The sequence below is a fragment of the Sciurus carolinensis genome, chromosome 3 (assembly GCF_902686445.1).
Source record: "Sciurus carolinensis chromosome 3, mSciCar1.2, whole genome shotgun sequence".
Classification (NCBI taxonomy): domain Eukaryota; kingdom Metazoa; phylum Chordata; class Mammalia; order Rodentia; family Sciuridae; genus Sciurus; species Sciurus carolinensis.
This window is the reverse complement of record NC_062215.1, coordinates 143302855-143326246: the sequence shown is the minus strand read 5'-3', so window position 1 is coordinate 143326246 and position 23392 is coordinate 143302855. Positions and strand designations below refer to the sequence as shown.

At 36.3% G+C, this 23392-nt stretch overlaps 2 protein-coding genes across 3 annotated transcripts in view; one reads left to right on the top strand and one right to left on the bottom strand.

Moving 5' to 3' along the window:
- Dnah7 (dynein axonemal heavy chain 7) overlaps positions 1–17068 on the top strand; it is a 347577-nt gene extending 330509 nt beyond the window's left edge. The window contains 4 exon segments of the mRNA XM_047547136.1: positions 3598–3750; positions 5146–5323; positions 9364–9467; positions 16652–17068. Coding sequence (XP_047403092.1) covers positions 3598–3750; positions 5146–5323; positions 9364–9467; positions 16652–16858 — 642 coding nt within the window. The 3' untranslated portion in view covers positions 16859–17068.
- Positions 17069–18170: 1102 nt separating this feature from the next.
- The window catches only part of Slc39a10 (solute carrier family 39 member 10), a 129389-nt gene continuing 124167 nt past the window's right edge, over positions 18171–23392 (bottom strand). For both annotated transcript variants that reach the window (XM_047547135.1, XM_047547134.1), the window contains one exon: positions 18171–19818. In XM_047547135.1, coding sequence (XP_047403091.1) covers positions 19660–19818 — 159 coding nt within the window. In that variant the 3' untranslated portion in view covers positions 18171–19659. The remainder of the gene's footprint in view (positions 19819–23392) is intronic.

Here is a 23392-nt window from a genome sequence, read left to right as displayed (position 1 = left end):
AGAGAGGATCAAGGATCACTTCTGGTTTGGCAGAAGGAAGTAGAAGGCTTGGGGAAGGAACAGGTTTGAGGGAGAAAGTCAAGAATTATTTTTTGGTCAGATTAATTTTGAAATGCCTCATAGACTTAAGGGAGAGATGTCATTACTATTAGATACGTGCTTTAGAGTTTAAGAGGGAAGTGAAACCTGGAGATAAATTTTACAGTCTATGATATATTTATTATGTTTAGAAAAAAATTTATAAATTATCTCATATATTTTGGTTGTACAGATGAGCCTAGTTTACTTTGAGGCATCAAATTCTCCCATCCATTCACCCAAATTATATGAACCACTTTTGATTTTCTTCTTATAGGTATGTATATGGGTAGAGAGATGGTCAGCACTGCATTTATAATAGAAAACAGCAGATGACTAAAATCTAAATATTTATTCAGTGGTTATGTTAATACAGACAATGGAAAGCCCATCACTAAAAAGAACACAGCAGATTTATAATTGCTGATGAGGAAAGATGGCAAGACATATCAATAAACAAAAAATAAAAGTGTGTAGCTTTACTTTTTTACTCAATTTGTGATTTTTTAAAAATGTACATATGATCAGTAAAATTATATTCTCCTGAATTTACCATTTCTGCTTTACCATTCTCCCTCTTTATGTGTTATATACACACACATATCTATATAAAATTTTTTCCTAAATTTTTTAAGAATAATGCTGTTTATATTGTACTCCTTTATCTCTTGATAATTCAAGGCATACTTCCTGAGAACAAGGGTATTATTTTATGACACTACAATATACTTATCAAACTCAAGAACATTAACCTTAATAAAATATTTTATCTAATCAGCAATCAAAATTCCAGTTTTGTCAGTTGTTCCAATGATGCTATTTATAGCTATATATTTTTTCTGGTAGAGATTCGAGATAAGAAAATGTATATCTTATAAGTTCATTATCAGGAGGAATAAAATTTAAAATCTTAAAATCAAGAAGGAGAAAGAGGCAGAGAAAGGGAAAAGAAGGGAGGAATCAAGGTGTATAGAAGTATTGGACCACTTAATTCAAAAACTGACCTAATTGGTATATATAGAACACTGACTCCAGAAAGAATGTAATGTACTTTCCTTTTTCAAATTCACATATAATTTTTATAATTATTGATCATATTAAAAACCATTAAACATGTCTTAATAAAAAATTTGAGATGATCAGAGTATATTCTCTGATTATAGTGGAACTAACTTAGAAATGAACAACAAAATTGTGAAATTCCCATATATTTGGAAATTCAGGAAGATAAAAACCTACTGTTTAAAGAAAAAATTGAATGAAAAATTAAAAATAATTTATATTAAATCATAACAAGCAATCTAGCAACATATTAAAATTGGGGAATGCATCTTCAAATATATATGTTAGAAAAACAAAACACTTAATGAAATAAAAGCAGAAACTAATAAAATAGCAGACAGACATATAATAGAGATAGGCAAAAAAAACCAGTCATTATCTTAAAAAACTAATTAGACATGACCCAGAAAAAGAAGTAACAGAAAACTAATGTCCACACAAGTTAAGCAACCAAAATCTGAAACGTTCCAAAATTCAAAACTTTTAAACCACTGCCAACATAACCTCACAAGTAGAGAACTCCACATCTGACCTGACAGTCAGAATGCAGGTGCTCCAAAAATATTGTGTAAAATTACCTTCAGTCTATGTGTATCAGATATGAAACATAAATGAATTTTGTTTAGACTTAGGTCCTATTCCCTGTATATCATATGTAAGATATATGATATATTTTCAAGTATTCCAAGATCTGAAAGCATCCAAAATAATTCTGATCCCAAGAATTTCAGAAAAGGAATACTTAATAGAAGAAAGCTCATTATAATAGACACTGTAGCCTAAGAGGTCTGAAATAGTACCATGAAAATGTATGCCAGTAAATTAAAGAATGTAAATGAATGTACAAATTCTTGAGAAAGCATGCTACACAAATTACACAAGAAACAGAAAATCTGTAGTCCTCTGTTTATAAAAATTGAATGCTTAATTGAAAAACACCTTCATGTTGGTAACCTTCTTCTGATGTCTAATGAATCTGAGTTGTCTACTTTTAAATAAGAATGGGAAACTTTAGAATATGTAGAAGGAAATGAGAGGGAGAGGGGCATGAGACAGACATCATTACCCTATGTACATGTATGATTACATGAATGGTATGAATCTACATTGTGTACAACCATAGAAATGAAATGATGTGCCCCATTTGTGTACAATGAATCAAAATGCAGTCTGTAAAAAAATTAAAAGCTTAAAAAAAAGGGGGGGGGCACTATACTATCATGTTGAGGGGCCACTATAAGAACACTGCTGATTGCTGACTGTGGTCTTCACTGTAGAGTAATCTGGGTGAGCTCTTCGGCAAAGAAACACTCAGCATCATTATATGTCATTATATGTTTCTCCTTGACCTGGTTCTTCCTGTTTCTTTCCTGGAAGATAAAGATTGGCTTCTAGCATTTTGGGGGCTGAAAAGGTATAGAGACCATAGGAATCTCAGCATTTACTACCCATGCATTCACTTAATACCCTTGATTTCTGTATGATAACTCTCTGACCTCAACTGGACTTGGTATCCCCCACTCCAGGAATTTCTGCATTTTCCTTTCCAGGTTACATTCAAGGTCAGGGATGTGCAGTTAGGGGGAAGAAGACCTAGGGATTTGTTTTATAAATCAGGTTTCAAAATCCTTCCTCATTTCCTCTTGGTCAGCGTTACCTGGGGCTATTAATTCCCAAGACTTTGGAGGATTCCTCAGTGTATATCTAAGTGATTCTTAGCTTTCCTTTCTTCCAGTTCAGCATCAGGTGCTTTTTGTGACTACTGAGTCAACTATCAGCAGTCCACATGTTTTGTAGCTCCCAAAATTATGTTGTCATTATCCCTTTCCTTGTGTCCTTTCTGTACTTGTGGGCTTATGCCTTTAAAAAAATAAATTTCTTGAATATTGTTGCAGTAGAATTTTGAGAAGAAGACAAATGAAATATGTGTGTTTAGTCCATCACATTTACTGGAAAATCTTCTGCATATGTTAGCTGAAATAATATTTTCACTATAGGAAAAACAGAAATGATAATCATAACTGGCTCAATTGCAAGATCAAATAGGCAGGGATTTTCAGGAAACTCAAAGTTTCAATATCTGTGCATCAGTGATTCAAAATGCAACAAGGTCAGATAGACTTCACAATGGAATTCCAGATATTTTAACTTTTCAAACCGTTTCATGTAATTTTCCTAATTTAATACTCATCACTGTCCATCTAAGAAGACAGAATGGAAATATATTATTAGTCCATATTAGAGAAATAAATTAAGTCAAAGTTAGACTGTGATTTTCCAATTAATTTTGGTTAGAATAAAACTTAATATTTTTCTAAGGACTAGTTCAAAGACTTCATGCCTACATGTAAGCAAAGCAAGTATCTTTACTCTGTTAGCATGATTGTAAAGAAGGTATTTAAAAGAAGACTGTTCATAATCTATTCTGTCGTGTTAGCAAGGTTAAATGTGTTTCAGGGGCTGGTAGTGATGTCTACAGATCTTGAAGAAGTGGTTAGAAGCATTTTGAATGTCAAAATTCCAGGAATGTGGATGGGTAAATCCTACCCAAGCCTTAAACCACTTGGCAGCTATGTGAATGACTTCCTTGCAAGACTAAAATTCTTGCAGGTGAGTTCATCCAAATTAACACACATTGTTATGTTTCTTCTGACTTTATTTTCTTCATCAGAATGCCCAACACATGAGTATTCTGTAGTTTCCTGTGAGGGCCAGACACAAATGGCCACTATTTAATAACATTTTATATAATGTATGTACTTGTTACATTGAACAGTAACAATACTAGTACTGGAAGTGGAAGTTCTGCCTTTGGAGTAGGTATTCATGTTCAATGAAGTTAATGGCATTTGAAAGGAGAAAAACATCTGGCATATTGATTTTCCCTTTAAATACTTAGCGTTAAAATAGATGCTAAGAAGATCTTATAAAGATAATAGAGGATCTTATAAAGCCAGACAAGTTACTAGTGAGGAGTTTGATTTCTTAATTTCCTGACAACATTTTTGGTCATGAAATCACCGCATAGTTGGTTTAGCACAAGACACAATGACCTCAATGGCTAATTGTTTTGGAAATGTTGAATGGGAAGAAGCCTATGTCCTAATTACTGGCAATATTGGTGCTTAACTGTGCTCTTATTAATAGTTATATCCATGAAATATCAGTTAATTTCCTAGATATTGTATATGAGGCATCAAAAACTGTGAGGAGATTTCTTGAGGGACAAATTGACTTAATTCCCTTTTTTGTAGTACTGGGCCTCTGTTGTATGAGTTGGGCACTAAGGAATTAAGATTGTTCTTGAAAGATGAGGCTGTACTTTGGGCTCTTATAGGAAAAAGCTTTTCCAGTTTATTTTTTCAGACTGTCTCCTATAATATACTATATACTCTTTAAAGTCATTATTCAACCAGTTCACTATTAAAATCTATGATATTAATAATGAGTCTTGATATTTCTAAAGACCTTAAAATCTTACTCCCTGCTTGTTTCAGGAGTTCCTTATGCAATATTGTGTTTCCATATGTCAGATTTCATCATATTTTAATGAAATAGAAGGAAAAACTTCCACAAGAATATTCTACTGGGTACTAGTGACTAATTTTACTCTAATAGAGTAAAAATATTTTTAAAGAATAAACCACATGACCAGACTATGAATCTCTTCTGTTCAACTAATTAACATACTTTGTGCAACAATGCATATTAGATGTTCACTATGGTATGAAGATTTTCTGAAAGAACTTTGGGCTTGTGTAAAACAGACATTTATATCTGCATTCTCACACATTGTAATTCCTAAGCTGGTGTGAGAGAGATGAAGTTGAAAGTCAGAACAAATGCTGAATATGCTACTTATTTTTGGCTTGTCATTCTTCAGAGTTCATTTACTAGTTTGGCTAAAGATAACAAAAGTGTTTGGGGGCACATTTTATCAAGCAATATTGTTTTCAAAATTCGAAGACTCTATTATGAGGACACTTGTGTTTTGATCCACCACAGCAATGGTATGAGGTTGGCCCTCCTCCAGTCTTCTGGCTTTCCGGCTTCTTCTTCACCCAAGCCTTTCTGACTGGAGCCCAGCAGAACTACGCCAGAAAATACACTATTCCCATTGATCTCCTAGGGTTTGACTATGAAGTGATGGAAGACAAAGACTACAAACATGGTCCTGAAGATGGTAAGTAAAGTAAGAGAATGAGTTTGCTCTTACCTGGGCACTGAACAGAATTATAACTTCTTGCTTACCTTCCTCAGCTATTAAAAAAGTAAACATCGTGTAGGAAACTTAGCCTCAAAATGGTTGGGAAAAAGTTTATGGGAGAGGCTATATGATAAAGTAAATGGGGCACATTTACCTAGCAATAGGTCAATCTGGAAAAAAAAAAAAAGAGTATATGTCCCTGTGTTTTTTCAGAATTATGTAAGTTAGAAATTACTTCTAATAAGTTAAAAAAATCATCAAATTAACAATATATGTGATAAACAGTCATAACCTTATTTTGACCTTGGGGTATCAGGATGATACCACTTTGAACAGAAGAAGGTTCTTCCTGATTCCTCAAAGAGCATACTTTTGCAAAGTGCTAAAATATGTCATTTTTCCTGTTATGTACAGAATTCCAAAACTTATCACTAATAGGGACATTTGTTTTATGATTGACCAATTGGTTGTGAGGAAATCTTTTATTTTCCTTATCAATTGCTTTTCAACTTTGTGATTACTCTGATGTTTTATTTCAAATTCGGTGGAGAGGGTTCTAAACTATTTTAAACAAGTGTTTATAAAAATGCTATGGATTCCTAAATTTTACCCAATTGGTGATGTCTTTAAATGAATGGTATCTATTTCTAAATAACTGTTAATATATACTGCCTCAACTAATGTGTCAAAGTCAACTCCTCTTATTCATCATTGAGTTATGAATTCACTGGTTCACTTCATTAGGTACTAGAGATATCAACAAGGAAACATTAGGATCTAGTTCCTCAACCAGCTTAAACTTTAGTGGGAGAAACTGACAAGTTAATATGCAGTTACAGTGTTTGATAATCACATTACTGTGCCAAGTGTTTTTACTTTGTATTGATTTTCACAAAAGAGTCTGCAACACAAAGCAATCCTACTACTATTCCCCTGAGGAATTTGCCTTCCCACTCTCATATCCTGCTTTTCCCTTCCCTCTACCCTATCTCACCTCATCCTTAACTGCAAAAATAAAAAACTTTCAGAAGAGAGCTTTCAGCATCACTAAATTCTTAAGCCTGCCAATATCTGCACCCTCTGAGAATCCAGACCCCATTTCCTTGTCCTTCTCTAGGGCTTTGCTTCTTAAATTGTGCCTTCTCTTTCTAGAATCAACATCATCTCTCTCATGACTAGAAAATCCCTAACAACATTCAGCATGCTCTAGAATCTTGCTCATCTTAAATCAAAAAACAATTCCAATTGCCATAACATCCACACCCCCTCAGTGACTGTTCCTTATCTATTCTCCCTTTTATTGCAGTTTCTCTCAAAGTAATTATATCTGCAAGCTGGCTCCAGGTTCTCACCTCCTGATTTCTGTGTGCTTCTCATCCTCTCTGATCAACTGGTGCTATTCTTTTGAGAACTACTGATAACTTCCATGTTGACAAATGTCACAAATTCCCCTTGGTCTTCTCTTAGCCTTAGCAGTTTTCACCAGTTGCCAACTTTGTCTTTTTAGAGACATCCTTCTTCGTTTGCTTCTAGTATATCACCTTCTACTGATTTTTTTTTTTCTTATTGGCCACAATTATGCTTCTTTGGTGGCTTATGCTCCTCTAAATACTGGAGTTTCTGAGGACTCAGTCCTGGGATTATTTCTTTTTTCTAATTGTATCCTCTTCCCCAGTGACCTCATCCTGTTCTGAATCTTTAAACATTTCTTTGCTGATGTCCCCCAGTCTACAATCTAGATCTTTTCTCTATGATCCAGACAGCTATATCCAACTGCCACACGAACATGTCCACTTTAATTTTCCTGGATATGGAAAAACTTATAATAAATTTTAATAAATGTCATTACCATCCAGTCAAAACCCAGGAATTCTTCTCTCTTCTGCTCCCTCGTAGTGCTCACATCAGATGCAGTTGCTCACCTACAGTCTTACTGCCACCACCATTTTTTGTTAAGACCTCTATGTTAGCCTATTATCTCCCTACTAGTGTCATTACCTAATTATAATCCTTGACTTACACAGACGCCCTGGAAGGTTTTGAAAGATGTAAACAGATCATGTCTGCTCTAGCCTCCATTGAAAAATCAGACAACTAAATAAGTCCATAATGATATTTGCCCAGATTTCTTACCACAGCTAAGAGACCAGGCACATTCTGGCTACCCTTTACCTACACGAGCTCATCAAGTGCAAGTTCCTCATGTGTCATTACTCAATTCACACTGACCTCTCACAGTCAATAGAATACCTCAAGTTTTGTTCTCTTTGGGATCTTTTGTATGCGCTATTCCTAGGCACATACCCATAGTGGTCACTTCTCAACTTCCGGTCTCACTTTTAAAAATTGCGGGTCATCAGAAAATAACCTCCATGAAAATTCAATCTATTGAGGCCTCCACTCCCCTTGCAATCCTTTTTAACTACTATGCTTCTTAACTTCAAACACTAGCCACACTCTGCAATCACATTACGTGTTTCCTCCTTTATGGTCTCTCTTCCTATGACAGTACCAATACCGAGAGAACTGTGACCTTGTCAGTCTTCACCCTTCTTTCTTCAGTGACTATTGGTGTCTGTCTGGTCCTCAAATGCAGCTGTAAAAATTCCAAATTCATGCTGCTTAATTTCTACAAATGAAGGGAATCTAACATAACACTTTAAACCACCTTTTATTCCATCTTTAATATTTAAACAGTTTTATTATAGATACACATTTAAGAACAACAGACATGAGGGAAAGGGGGGTCCTGGAGACACACATTATCCTATAGCTAATCATTTTCTTCCCAGCCACAGATCTAGCTAATCATTAACCTATTTGTACAGAATCCCTTTATTCTTAATAGATTCAGAATGGGAAAATTGCTAAATACCTAAAGGAAGTTTAACCACTGTCTTCTGCCAGGTTTTTAAAAATTTATTGCTTCCTTAATTGTACAAGCTTTTAAAAATTCACTTTCTGTACAGCATTATTTTACATGCTGTAAAAGATACTAATAGAGTTTGAGACCCTGACCTCATAAAATTCAATATATAATTATATAGAATTATATATAATAATCAGGAAAGATAAATAATTTGTCTCAAACTAAGTACTTAAGAAGAAGTGGTTAAGCTGTGTCTAAGTCGAGTAAAGAAAATTCAAGGGAAGGGCATGGATACCTAGCATGGAATTGCTTTCTTCCACTGCTGAATTCCAGAAACTTCCAAGTCCTTTACGTTTAATCCTCATAATAACCCTACATCACAAATACCACCACTATCCCCATTATATAGAGGTGAAAACTAAGGCTCAGAGAAGTTAAATAAATTTCCCAAGGACTCAACAGTAGTCATGGGCAAGAGTTGAGATTTTAAATCCAGGCTCTTTGACTCCCTGGCTTATCTGCTTTCTTCATGGCCAACTGAGTATTTATCAGAAATTTGAAGGCATCACATTTCTCAAGGAGTTTTCTTGAAAAACTTATGGTTAATTCTTAAGTATTTACTTCTGGGAAGGGATTGGTTTTCCTGTTTTTTCCCCCATGATATATATATATATATATATATATATATATTTTTTTTTTTTTTTTTTTATAAAAGGCAAGAATGTATCATTTGGATTGAAGTCTGAGCAATATCAGTGATGTCTCTTGGAGTTATATGTTTTTGAACTTGGCTAACAGATTGAATTTATTAAAGTATTACATGCAGTTTGTAAACCAGCTAATATCTAAGGTCAAACTATTCAATTATCCATCATTATACATTTAATTTAGACAGTTCAAAATTCCTTTCCTCTTTTGTGTTCCACACCTAATTTTAGTGTTGCTTTACTTTACCAGGCAAAGTGTAGATGCCTTTGAAATGTTAATGTTAAAATACTCAGAAGATTGCTTTCATTTTAGCACAAGCCTTAGATTGCTAACCTAGTATCACCTGCATAATATTCACATGTAGGCATTTTAGATTGAGAGCACAATCAATATAAAGTAAATTAATAAAATGGTATATTAACATTTATTTTATGTTTAGGTGTTTTCATTCATGGATTATTTCTGGATGGAGCTTCCTGGAATAGAAAAATAAAGAAACTTGGAGAATCACATCCGAAAATTCTTTATGATACAATGCCTGTGGTTAGTATTTCCTAATGATATAGACATATACAGCCAATTCTTATTATTTTGGAATTATAATGCTCTATAAAGTTGCTGCCAACATTGGATTAGCAAATTCATGAACCATTTGTTGCTCCCAGGGGAAATATGGGGTTGAGTTCCTGCAGTCTGTTTTGTTAGTTGATTGACACATAATTCTGTTTTTGTTTTTGTTTTTTTGTTTTTTTCTATTTAAAGCCATCTTATTTAACACATATTCTTGGATCAGTAACATAAGCTCATGGCTAACAGTACATAACTCATTCCTGAAGAAAGCTTGTGGTATCCTCTCTACATTACACAGCCTATAAGCACTAAGCTAATATTAGACCACACTGTAGTGTGCACTTGGGAGTCATTTTAAAAGATGAAATTACAAAAAGAAAAAAAAAACAGGAAAAGGTAAACAAGATGTACTAAATAGACTGTGAAAAGGACACTTACTTATAGTTATGAAAAATGAAACAGAAAGCAGAGCTTCCCCTGGTTCAGCCTTAACTGGGAACATGCACATCAGATACCGATGACTTGAATCTCTAATGCTCTACCCAGGTCTGCCAATGACCAAAAGTGCTTTGTCTAATCCAGTGAACTTCTACTTCCCAGCCCCTTATTGTATGTTACCATCCCCATATCAGAGAGAACATTTAGCCTTTGGATTTGGGGGTTTGGCTTATTTCACTTAGCATGATACTCTCTAGATCCATCATCCATTTATCAACAAATACCATAATTCATTCTTTTTTATATTCCATTGTGTACATATACCACATTTGCTTTATCCATTAATCTGTTGAAGGACACCGAGGTTGGTTCCATAGTTTAGCTATTATGAATTGAACTACTATAAATATTGATGTGGCTGTGTCACTGTAGTGTGTGGATTTTAAGTCCTTTATGTATTTACCAAGGAGTGGGATAACTGGATCAAATGGTGGTTCCATTCCAAGTTTTCTGAGGAATCTCCATACTGCTTTCTACAGTGGTGGAACTAATTTGCAGTCCAACTAGCAATTTATGAGTGTACCTTTTTCCCAACATCCTTTCCAACAGTTATTGTTACTTGTTCTTGATAATTGCCATTCTGACTGGACTGAGATGGAATCTCAGTGAAATTTTAATTTTTGTTTCTCTAATTGCTAGAGATATTAATTCTGCCTATCCATTTTTTCATATATATATATTTTTTTTTCCGGTGCTGGGGATTTGAACCCAGGGCCTTGTGCTTGCGAGGCAAACACTTTACCAACTGAGCTACATCCCCACATCCCCAGCCCCATATATTTGTTGACTCTTCATATTTCTTCTACAGTGAAGTGCCTATTCAGTTCCTTTGCCCATTTATTGATTGGGCTATTTTTTTTTTTTTTTCAGTTCTTCGTATATCCTGGAGATTAATGCTCTGAGGTGCAGATAGAGCATTAATCTTTTCCCATTCTATAGGCTCTCAGTTCACACTCTTGATTATTTCCTTTGCTGTGAAGAAGCTTTTTATTCTGATGCCATTCCATTTATCGATTCTTGATTTTACTTCTTGCACTTTAGGAGTCTCATTGAGGAAATCGATTCTTAAGCCAACATAATAGAGAGTTGGACTTACACTTTCTTTTAGTAAGCTCAGGGTCTCTGCCTAGGTTCTTTCCACTTTTGAGTTGAGTTTTTGTCATAGTGAGATATAGGGGTTCAATTTCATTCTGCTACATATGGATTTCTAGTTTTTCCAGTACCATTTATTAAAGAAGCTATCTTTTCTCCAATGTACGTTTATGGCATTTTTATCTAGTTTGAAATATTTGTATTTTTGTGGATTTATCTCTGTGCTTCTATTCTGTTCCATTGGTATTCATGTCTGGTTTTGTGCCAATACCATGCTGTTTTTATTACTATAGGTCCATAGTATAATTTAAGGTCTGGTATTGTGATGCCTCCTGCTCCACTTTTCTTCTTAAGGATTGTTTTGGCTATTCTGGACCTCTTATTTTTCCAAATGAATTTCATGACTTGTTTTTTTCTATTTCTCTGAAGACTGTCATCAGAATTTAAATAGGAATTGCATTAAATCTGCATAGCACTTTTGGTAGTATGCAATTTTGACAATATTAATTCTGCCTACCCAAGAACATGGGAGACCTTTCCATCTTCCAAGCTATTCTTCAATTTCTTTCTTTGATGTTCTCTAGGTTTTTTTTTTTTTGTATAGGTATTTTATCTCTTGTTAGATTGATTCCCAAGTATTTTTTTTTTTACATTATTGTGAATGGAATGGTTTTCCTAATTTCTCTTTCAGCTGATTCATCATTGGTATATAGGAATGCAATTGATTTTTGGGTGTTAATTTTATATCCTGTTACTTTGCTGAATTCGTTTATGAGTTCCAGAAGCTTTTTGGTGGAGTTTTTTGGGACTTCTAAATATAGAATCAAGTCCTTGGCAAATAGGAATAGTTTGAGCTCTTCTTTTCCTATTTATATCCCTTTAATTTCTTTCTTTTGTCTAATTGCTCTGTCTAGAGTTTAAGAACCATGTTGAATAGAAGTGGTGAAAGAGGGGTATCCCGGTCTTGTTCCAGTTTTTAGAGGGGATGCTTTCACTTTTTCTCCATTTAGAATGTTGGCCTTGAGTTTAGCATAGTTTTTACAGTGTTGACGTGTGTTCCTTCTATCCCTAGTTTTTCTAGTGTTTCAAACATGAATGGATAATATATTTTGTTAAATGCTTTTTCTGCATCTATTTAGATAATCATGTGGTTCTTGTCTTTAAGTCTATTGACGTGGTGAATTATGTTTATTGATTTTTGCATGTTGAACCAAACTTGCATCCCTGGGATGTTATTTCTCATTTGTGTATCTACTCTTCTAAAGAGTTATATACTTTCACATACTATTCTGATGTAATTATCTTTCTCCTGCTTTTTTTTTTTTTTTCTTGTGGGGCTGAGGATTGAACCCAGGGCCTTGTGCATGCAAGGCTAGCACTCTTGGCTCTCCGACTGAGGTATATCCCTAGCCCCATCTTTCTCCAACTTCTGGGTATAGGACTCCTTTAAGCATCTTTTGAAGGCTTGTGTGAAGGTCCTTAGTTTTTGCTTATCTAGTGAAGTCTTTATTTCTTCTTCAGTTCTGAAGGATAGCCTTACTAGGTCTAGTAATCTTGGATGGCAGTTATTTTCTTTCGGGACAGCAATATATCATTCCATGCCCTGTTGGCCAGTATGATCTCTGCTGAGAAATCTGTTTTATGTTTAATGAGTTGTCCTTAAATGTGACTTGGTGCTTTTCTCCTGAACACTTTAAAATGGTTTTTCCTTTACTTTGGGGGTTTGTTTGTTTTGTTTTGTTTTGTTGGTACTGGGGATTGAACTTAGGGGCACTTGACCAGTGAGCCACATCCCCAACCCTATTTTGTATTTTATTTAGAGACAGGGTCTCACTGAGTTGCTTAGTGCCTCACCATTGCTGAGGCTAGCTTTGAACTCGTGATCCTCCTGTCTCAGCCTCCCAAGCTGCTAAGATTACAGGTGTACACCATCATGCCGAGTTTTCCTGTACTTATGACAGTTTGATATAATATGTTGTGGTGAGAATCTTTCATGGTTATTTCTATTTAGAGTTTTATAGGCCTCCTGTACCTGGGTATCCATGTCTTTCCCAAGATTAGAGAAGTTTTCTGCTATTACTTCATCGAATACATTTTCTTTGCCTTAATCCTTTATTTCTTGGATATGCTAATGATGCAGATATTTGATTTTAATGATATTCTGAACATCTATGCTCTCCTCATTCTTTTAATTTTCTTCATTTCTGGGTGAATGTGGATATTTCAAAAGACATGTCCTCAAGTTTTGATATTCTTTCCTCAACTTGATCTACTGTGCTATTGAGGCTTTTAACTGAATGTTTGTGTTTTTTTTTGCTACTTTAAAAAATAGTCTGCAGTTTTATTTCTAAATGTTAATTAGATCATATAATTCTTTTTTTTATTTATTATTTATTTTTTTATTATTGTACACAAATGGGATACATGTTGTTTCTCTATTTGTACATGGCGTAAAGGCATACCATTTGTGTAATCATAAATTTACATAGGGTAATGTTTGATTCATTCTGTTATTTTTTTCCCTTCCCCCCACCCCTCCCACCCCTCTTTTCCCTCTATACAGTCCTTCCTTCCTCCATTCTTACCCCCCTCCCTAAACCTAACTCTAAACCTAATACTAACTCTTCCCACCCCACATTATGTGTCCTCATCCACTTATTAGCGATATCATTCTTCCTTTGGTTTTTTGAGATTGGCTTATCTCACTTAGCATGATATTCTCCAGTTTCATCCATTTGCCTGCAAATACCATAATTTTATCATTCTTTATGGCAGAGTAATATTCCATTGTATATATATACCTAACTGAATGTTTTAATTCGACTTATTGACCTCTTCATTTCCAAGATTTCTGATTAGTTCTTTTTAACAACCTCTAATCTTTATTGAACTTCTTATTCATGTTCTGCATTGTGCTCCTAATTCCACTTACCTGTTGTTATGGTTTGGATATGAAGAGTCCCCCCAAAACTCACGTGTGGAAAGTATGACCCCAATGCAGCAATGTTTAGGGCTCTGATTTCATCAGTGGATCAATCTATTTGCTGGGTTAATCCATTGATAGCTGAATGGACTCCTGGGTGGTAATTATAAATAGGTGGTGATGGGGTGCCTAGAGGAAGTAGATCACTGGGTTAAGATGCCTTTGGACTGTATCTCTGTCCCCATCCCTTTCCTCCCTCTCTTTCTACTTCCTGACTGACATAAGCTGAGTAGCTTTCCTTTAACATACCCTTCTGTCATGGTGTTTTGCCTCACCTCAAGCCCAGAGTAATGGAATCAGCCAACCATGGATTGATACCTCTGAAACCGTGAGCCAAAATAAACTTCCACTCCTCTAAATTGTTCTCGTCAGGTATTTTGGTCACAGCAATGAAAAGCTAAGTAACACAACTGTTTTGTTTTCTTAAAATCTTTGGAATCTGCTATTACAGAGTTATAATCGTCATGTTTTTAGTGCTTCTTGTAATCCTACGTTGGGATCTGTACATCTGATAGAATGGTTTTCTCTACCACTTTAGGGATGACCTTTTTAGTGGTTTTCTGCTGAACATGTGTGCTGGGGTATCAACTTGTTAGGCAATGTTGACTTTATTTCTAGCTTGGTACCATTGTATCTCCCTGTTGTTTCTTCACCTGTGATAACTGAGTTTGGGCACAGTGTAGACTGTATTGTGTTGGTGTCATAGAGATGATTCTCTTTGCAGGTTTGCCGGAGTGGGGATACTCTACCAACTCAAGTAGGTGTGGTATAGAGAACAGATGCATGTAGGATGCATCCTGTGAGGTATTCCTATGATGGGAGTGGTGACCCTCTGGCTACTACTTGAAAGGGTATCTGCTGCTCCAGCAGTGGTGAGGGGCCTAACACTCGTCCTCTGATTAGACATTGGTGTAGGTCCAGGTACTTCATAGGGAAAGGTGGGGACAGGAATCATAGCCTCCCCTCTTTGACACATCCGGTCTTGTCAGCAGTGTATGATCAGACAAGGTGCAGGGGTGACCCAGGCCGAAGACCCATGTAAGTGTGGTGGTAGAAAAATTGTTTCTTCTCTTTGCTGCTATGGTGGGAGTGCCTGCCTAGGAGTGAGACCTCAGAGCCTCTGTAGCTGTCCGTGCCTGGGGACGCAGCAGTGGCTGATGACTTTTCTCCTTTCCTTCTTTCAGTTGTGGTACCCACCAGGGATTGGGTGGGAATAGGTGCTTACAGTAGAGAGGGAAAGCAGAGTCTATCTGACACCGGGCAATGTTTCTCTCTTCATTTCTCTCCGGACTTTCTTAAGACTTTTCCCCCTGCCCACCAAGGGCAAGGTGACAGCTGGGAGCTTTTCTCCCTCCTGTTTTTTCAATTGTAGTACCTGTCAAGGATCAAGTGAGAGTTGGTGAATGGAGTCAGGTAAGATTTCTCTCAGTTGAGGGGCTTCCAGGAGAAAGAACAGAAAGCCACTAGGCGCTTGACTGTTTCTCTCTGGATGTCTTAGGCTGTGTACCCCAAGGGCAGGGCAACCTTTGAGAACTTTTTCTCCTCCCACTCCCCCTTTTCTTTGATTTCTAGTTTTCTCCAGGAACTATCAAGTGGGAGTGGATCACAGTTGGAGCCCAGTGAAAATAGCTCTTGGCTGAGGTGCTTGCAGGAGTGAGGGAGTATGGAACACAGCTGTCATTTAGTGAAGTTTCTCTGGACCTTCCCAGGCTGCACACATTGGGGATGGGGCTACAGCACTGCAGGAGACTCCCTCTGCTGGGAGCCATGTAGATTGTCTTTCTCTTCCTGGTTAGGTGCCCAAGTACACAGTGCTGGGAGAAAGGTAGTGGAAACCTTGAAAAGTGCCCTTAGTCTGGTACCCACACAACTGGACATGCCGCTCAATGGTCTTGGGGGCAGATGCTCCAATCCAGTTGTGGATGGCACATTCTGCTTCTCTCCACCTCACATCTGTCCCCCACTATATACCCCTTAAGTGATTTTTGTCAGCCAGTCCACAGAGCTAAATCTGGCTTGTGAGACATCTACCCATCAAGCTAGTGTAGTGTAAAGCAGTGAATGTCTAAAGGGTCTCAGACATGGGAATATGCAGGGATTTCTAACCCCTAAAATGGTCCAAATTCAAATAGGTCTTTTCTCAAGATTGCTTTGGTCTACAGCACTCTGGTGGTGGCTTGCTGGGAGATGAAGTTACATAGCTGTTAATAAGAGCTTCTGAATTTTTTGGAACTGGTTTTAAATTAAGACACATGGTTCTCAGTAGTAATTTTCTTCTTTGAAAATGTAACTTTTGTCTTGTTAGTGCAAGCCCCCAAATCATTCCCAGGTAAGTATGGTGGAGAGATGCTAAATTGCTTTTCAAGAATAAGTAAAAACTATTTTTTGTTTTAAAACTGGTTCTGAAGTTAAGAGCTTAAAAAATATTGTCAGCAGTTGCTATGATTGTTCAAAACATAAGATCTGTTTGTGCCACAGAAATTTGCCCAGACATGGCTAACCTGATTCTGAGAATACCACATAGGCTCAAATACACACAGGTATAATAACCTTGACCTAAAGAATGTTATGCGATTTCTTTCAGATGTGGCTAAAGCCCTGCAGGAGGTCAGACATACCAAAACGACCAAGTTACCTTGCTCCATTGTATAAGACAAGTGAGCGGAGAGGAACACTATCCACCACTGGCCATTCTACAAACTTTGTAATTGCCATGATTCTTCCCTCTGAACAACCCAAGGAGCACTGGATTGGACGTGGTGTGGCACTGCTGTGTCAACTTAACTCATAACCCAAAGATGTCACTTTCTTGTTCCTATTTGTTGTTATTTAAATAGAAAGTATATTTTACTCTGTTGAAACAATTTTTTTAGTTTAAGTACATTTGACTAACATTTTTCAAAAGTATGAATTTGCTTATGTGCAAATGCAGTCTAAATTTAAAACCTTTCATACTTTAAGGAAATATTGTGATGTAGGCACTAAAAAAAACACACCGGTATATTTGTGTGCTCTTTTTGAATAACTTTATTTTGGGAGAGTTCCATAAGCATTAGGAACACACATAAAATGACACACCACTGTTGACAATGAAAAAAACAGCAATTGATCATTTCCAGCTTTATAAATTTGTTTTTAAAAAAAATGATTCAGTTACAACAAAAAAGTTTAGATATTTTAGCAAGTATCACCTTGCAGGACCATAATCACATTTAAGCCACTGACTGTTAATGGAAAAAATTCACACTGCATCTAGTTACTATAGTATTTCTAAGCATAATCACAGCTGATTGACTGCAATGTGATATACACTAAAATTCATATGGATGTCACACAGTGACAGCATTGTACAAGTAACATTAACGACCTCCAACAAACACATGTTAAAATTAGACTGGTCAAGCTAAATGGAATGTTGGAGCCAAACAGAAATGTAGTGGAATTAAGATTGTCTAGTAAGACTTGAAACTATACATTAGAATGATGTGAAAACTAAATACTGGTGGAACCCTATCAAAATACTAGCAGCAACTGTTACAGCACTCGTAAAAGGTTAGAAAATCTAGCAAATAAAGATAATACCATTTTCAAGAGAATATAAAACTTTTGCATAACCGATTTGCTTTAAATGAGGCATTTAAGACTGGGAGTATATTCCAGCTGTTGCTTTTATATGAAGCAGATTTAATGCTGGAATGCAGAATGTTTGTTGGGTATCAAAACCCGAAAATAAACTATAAATATCTTGTTTCAGAAAGCAAGATATTTCAATCACTAAGTTGGCAGTACTAAATAAAATATCAGCACCTTTTAAGCTAGGTTGCTTGAAGGGCCAAGCAATGAGATGAGGACTGTCCTAATTCAGTGCCCATTGCTGAAAACAACTGTATAAAAAACTCCTACTTATTAAAAGGAGGCCACAGAGAAAGCCAGAAATGATTTTTCAAATTCAACAATAAATTAATGATGTAACAAAACCTAATCTCCCTTGCTTATTACAGCATAAAGAAGAAACACTGGCAATAATCTAATAATACCTGGATGCATGTGCTGCTCTTAAGTTTTGTTTTTGTTAAAAAAAATTCATAGAGTAAGAGGAAAGGAGAAGGATTAAATAGAGACATTTAAAATGGAATGGAAAGAGTTTGGCTCTTACATATTTGAACAGCAAGATTTTTTTTTTTTTTAAAAGTTATACTCGTTGCCAAGCAGATTAAAACAAAGCTAGCTGCACATAGTTCAAATATAGTTTACCTGGCATAAATGAAGACCATGTGGCACAAAATGTAAACAGAAAGCTACATGCGTATGACTAGTACTACAAATTATTGAGTCAAAATCTAGGATAAACATGGCTTGCACTTCTCACAAATCATTTACAATTATGGTAGAAGAACAGGGCACCTAAAAAAGAGACTGATCCCTATCAGGCACCAACAGCATATCTTGGCACAAAATGATCAAGTGATTTCAGCTTAGTCATTTACTTGGTACCATGATAGCCATGGTATCAGTGTAGTTTATCCTGGAAACTGTTTAACTGACACTTCACGTACAGATTACAGACATGGTAAACTTGGATTTTCTGCCTTCCAACTTTATTGCCAGCCACAGCATGTGCTCCATTTGGTGTTGGTTCTAATGCTAAACTGTTTACCGAACATTCAGAACTTAAATTTCCCATTTAATCTAGTCAGTACTGTAAAGTCGAAAAATTGAATGGTTTAGACCATGTTTGGGTTCATATTTTCTAGCAAGTTATAATTTTAAGAAAAATACATTTGACCACATGCTTTGATCCCCACCTCCCCCGCAAAATCCCAGAACAAAAATAAAATTGAAGTTTAAAAAAAAGAAAAATACCCCCAAACACCAAGTATTATAATAATACAAAAAACCATTATGAATCTTTCATTAAACTGAAGCTCACACAAACATACAATCACAAATTTCAGTAGTTTAGGCTGCAAGTTTAAACACTATGCAAATATATACAAAAATAGTAACTCTAGATTCAAGAATAAGGGCTTTTCCCGATGCTAAATTCATACTCTAATGCAGCCTGAGCTTTCCTCTAGTTCCTATAGTCTACTTTAGGCGGTTTCAAAGTTGTGTCAAGTTGATCCCTATTACCATATGTATATATGTAGCTGAATTAAAGGGCACTACAGTTCATTCTTAGCATACACAAAAATGTCTGCTCAAAGTCCATTTAAAATATTTTTAAAGTTTAAATGATTTTTTTTTGGTTTAATTTCTAGTTCTGCATAGCCACAGAAGTTTCTACTAATAAAGAGACTACTTTAGTGTTTTATATGATTATTTTTTAAAAAGTTTTAATCAAACCTGTATCAACATTGGTTCATGGAGTCCCATTTTTCTCCTCTTTATCACCAACTTTGTTTTTAAAAGACCCTTCATATAGGGAAAACAGTACTGAGCACCAGTCTTTTGTGGTTAGGCTCAAATCTATGGAACTTGTAAGTAGTGCAAGCCACTGACTTTTCTTTGAGCAATGTGCATACAGTACAAGGAACAGATGCAAAGCTGAATGGTAACATCCTCGTAATCAACAGTGATTACTGGGAATGGTCAGAACTGGATGTCAAACACAATTTTGTCTTCATAGAGGGCGATCACCAGCATGATGGCAAATCCAAACAGTAACCCTAAATTCTGAAGAATGAATTGCCCCACTGGACAAAAGCCATGCTCTTCGTTGTCACCATCACCATGCAACATTTCTGGAAGCTGGAAACAAACACACACCAAATCTTTATAAGCAATTTAAAGTTTGTGAAGTTTATACACTAACGATTTCCAATATCCAGCTCCAGTAAGACTATTTTGCCTACATCTTCTCTACCATCCCTTAAGTTTTTATTGTTATAAAAACTTTTCCTTAACACTTAATCATAAATGACACAGAGGACATTTCAGAGATTCCCCCTCTAGATATGCATGCACACTAACTAGAGCAGGCACTGTGTCTTCACCATATACAACTCCACATTGAATGCCAACACCCATGTTACATGTCACAACCACAGCTACGAGCCACCAACACCTACTGGTGTGGCCACACTTGGTGAAACACAAAAATGTTCTCCTATTGATTGACAGTGCTGTCCAAAGTCCCCTAAGATCAGATATCTCCACTGGGACATTTGATAGGAATGCCAAACTAAAGCTGACTTATTAAATGGCTTTGAAGACATAGAATCTTCCTGTAGGCAAAGTGGCCTTTCTAAGCTAAAAATGTGATCATGTCATTTTACTGCTTAAACCCCTGTATTAGCTCCACAAGCTTTACAAGATAACTCTTTCTACCATGGCAGGCGGCATGACTGTCATGTTCTTGTGAACACAATTCCTGCTGACAATGTGGATATAACTTTTAATCCATTTTTTTCTACTTAACATTAGAAAGTACGTAATTTTAGAGTGTTAAAATCTGAGAATATATATGTTGTGGATAGTTTCTCCTGAACATTTAGTGTTTCCAATACAATTGTGGCACTGCGAAGAATACTTCAGTAAGGTTTTACTTTTGTTTGCTTGCTTGTTTTATTAGTAATAGCCATTTTAGGTTATTTCCTCAGAATATAATCCCGGGAGAAGAATTACTGGTCAAAGAAATATTGTCATTTATCCCTTCACCTTATTCATATAATCTTCCCTCTTTGCTTCCCAATGAACTTTTCCATATTCTTTAAGACTTAGATTTCCTATTACAGAAAAACTCCCTCAATTCTCTTTGATAACCTGCCTCTGGTACATTAACATTACAGATATTTAAAAAAATATAATCAATGACTACTTTTCTTCTTTATTATTAGACTCTAAGTAAAAACTCTCTTTTATATCTTCCTAATACAAGAATCGGTTCACTCATTTTTTATTCAGTACTAAGTGTTAACTATATTTCCAACAGTGTGTGAAATAAGACAAAAATCCCCATCCTTGGGAAGACAATGAACCCATAAGTAAAATGTTTGGTGTGTTAACACATCAAGATATAGGTGCAAAGGGAAAAAAAAGTAAACGATTTGAAATGTTAGGGGAGGAGGCTGAAATTTTAGGTAGGACACTTCACAAGAAGGAAGTGAGGGAGCTAGCCCTCAGGTCTATAGGAAAGGCAAGAGCCACAACCTGGAGGCACGCCATGCCTTGGGGCAAGGTTAGGAGAATTAAGGATTCAGAGTGCAAATGTTCAAGAACGATGAAAAACCAGGCAGGTCAGAGAACTTGGGGCTTTTAGTCTGAGTGAGGTGGTACTGAAGGTCTGAAGTACACAAGGGTCATGAATGACGATCTCTATGATGTGACAGGATCCTCAAGCTGAGGTGCTGACCTAGGGCTTTGGTGGGCAGGGTGAGGCAGAATCAGGAAGAGCAGTTCAAAAAGGAAGATGACGGTGGCTGGCTGAGACAGGCCACAGGACTCACACAGCACATGTTGGAAGGGCAGACAGTGTGGACAGAGCACGGCACGTAGGCTTTTGCTCCGAAAAAGAATTAAGTTATCATTTATGAGATGATGCATTATATAAGAAATGTTCATGACGGAGTGGGGCTGGCAAATATCACGGGCTGAATTCAGAACATTTTCTGAAGTTTCCAATGCCTTTAGACATTCAAGTAAACACATAAGTCTAGAGCTGAAGGAAAGGTCTGGGCCAAAGATGTAAATTCAAGAATCGGTAGCCAATAAATAGTAAAGCCACAAGATGAGATGACTCAGAGTGTTTGCCAACATTTGAGGTAGGGGAGCTGATGGGTATCCAATAAAAAAGACTGAGAAAAAGGTCAGAAAGGCGGGAAGAAGGTCAGAAATTATGGTGTCATAAAACCCTACTTACAAAAAAGTAATTTCAAACAGAAAAGGAGGATCAACTATCAGATGCTGCTGTTAAGGCATGAAAAATGAAGACTGGAAAATGGCCAGTGGCCTTAACAATGCTGTGATCCATGGTACATCTGACAAAAGCAGTTCTGGCAGAGCAGTCAGGAAGAAAACTGATGAGGTCAGACTCAAAAAGAAAACAGATGATGATTTTCTAAAAGAGGGAAGAGAGTAACAGGATGACAGCAAACAGAAATCAGAGCTGAGGTTCCTCTCCCTTATCTTTTCAAGAAAGGATAAAGTAATGTGGTGTATATGTTAACAGGAACGGTCAGGCAGGGAGGGTAACGTGCCTGGGAAAGAGAGGGGTGACTGAAGGCATGTGGCATGTGGCATGAGGGGAGCAGTTTGAAGAAATGGGCCTTAGCTGGAACATGGACATTTCTTCACAATAAAAAGAAGGCAGGCAAATGGTCATAAATAAAAGAAAGGGGAGTGGGAACAGGAACTTGGGAAGGTGTCTTGATGGCATCAGTGTCGACAAGATAAGAAGCAGGACTATGAGCCAAGGACAGGGCAAGAGCTCTGAGGGGTCTGAGAAGAGGAGAACAGCTACCTCTGGGTAACAGTCTCAACCGTTTTTATTCTTTTTGTTTACAGTTTTTAAACTTTTACACAATAAATGGGCATTAGTATTTTCATTAAAAATTTAGGCATATAACTACAAAATGAAGCTATGTGATAGAAGACAAGTGGATGTATAATCAAGTTACAAAATCTAAAAAATGAACCAAATTACTAGTTCTGTAGAAACACTGCCATATTTGGGATATAAAGCAAAATTAAAATTATTAACTTTAAGCTGAAGTTAGAAATGAGAAGTTACATAAATCCCCTGGCATACATAGCATTTCCTGCAGAAGACTGGCTTACCAAACAGGTGCAGCAGTTCTTTGTTCACTGCCATAAAGCAAGCTCGAAAGACTGTTAAAATGTAGTACTTTACCAAGCACCTCAGCCTGAGGATCCTGTCACGTCATAGAGATCGTCATTCATGACCCTTGTGTACTTCAGACCTTCAGTACCACCTCACTCAGACTAAAAGCCCCAAGTTCTCACCTGCCTGGTTTTTAATCATTCTTGAACATTTGCACTCTGAATCCTTAATTCTCCTAACCTTGCCCCAAGGCATGGCGTGCCTCCAGGTTGTAGCTCTTGCCTTTTGGATATTTCACAAAATATCCAAAGTAGTATGATTCTTTGGTAATTTTATCCCTAAATAGTACTGATGATTATTTGAACAGAAATAGTAACATCACTTGGTCACAAATTTTAAGCATCTCAAATGGTTTCCAAGAAAGGATTCCTACTTAAATGCCTTTCCCTAATAGATTATTTATGATATCACCTATCTTGAAGATGCTTTATATTTTTAAAAAGTTTGACTTCCAAAGATTTCTTGTGTTTTTGGTAGATGCAT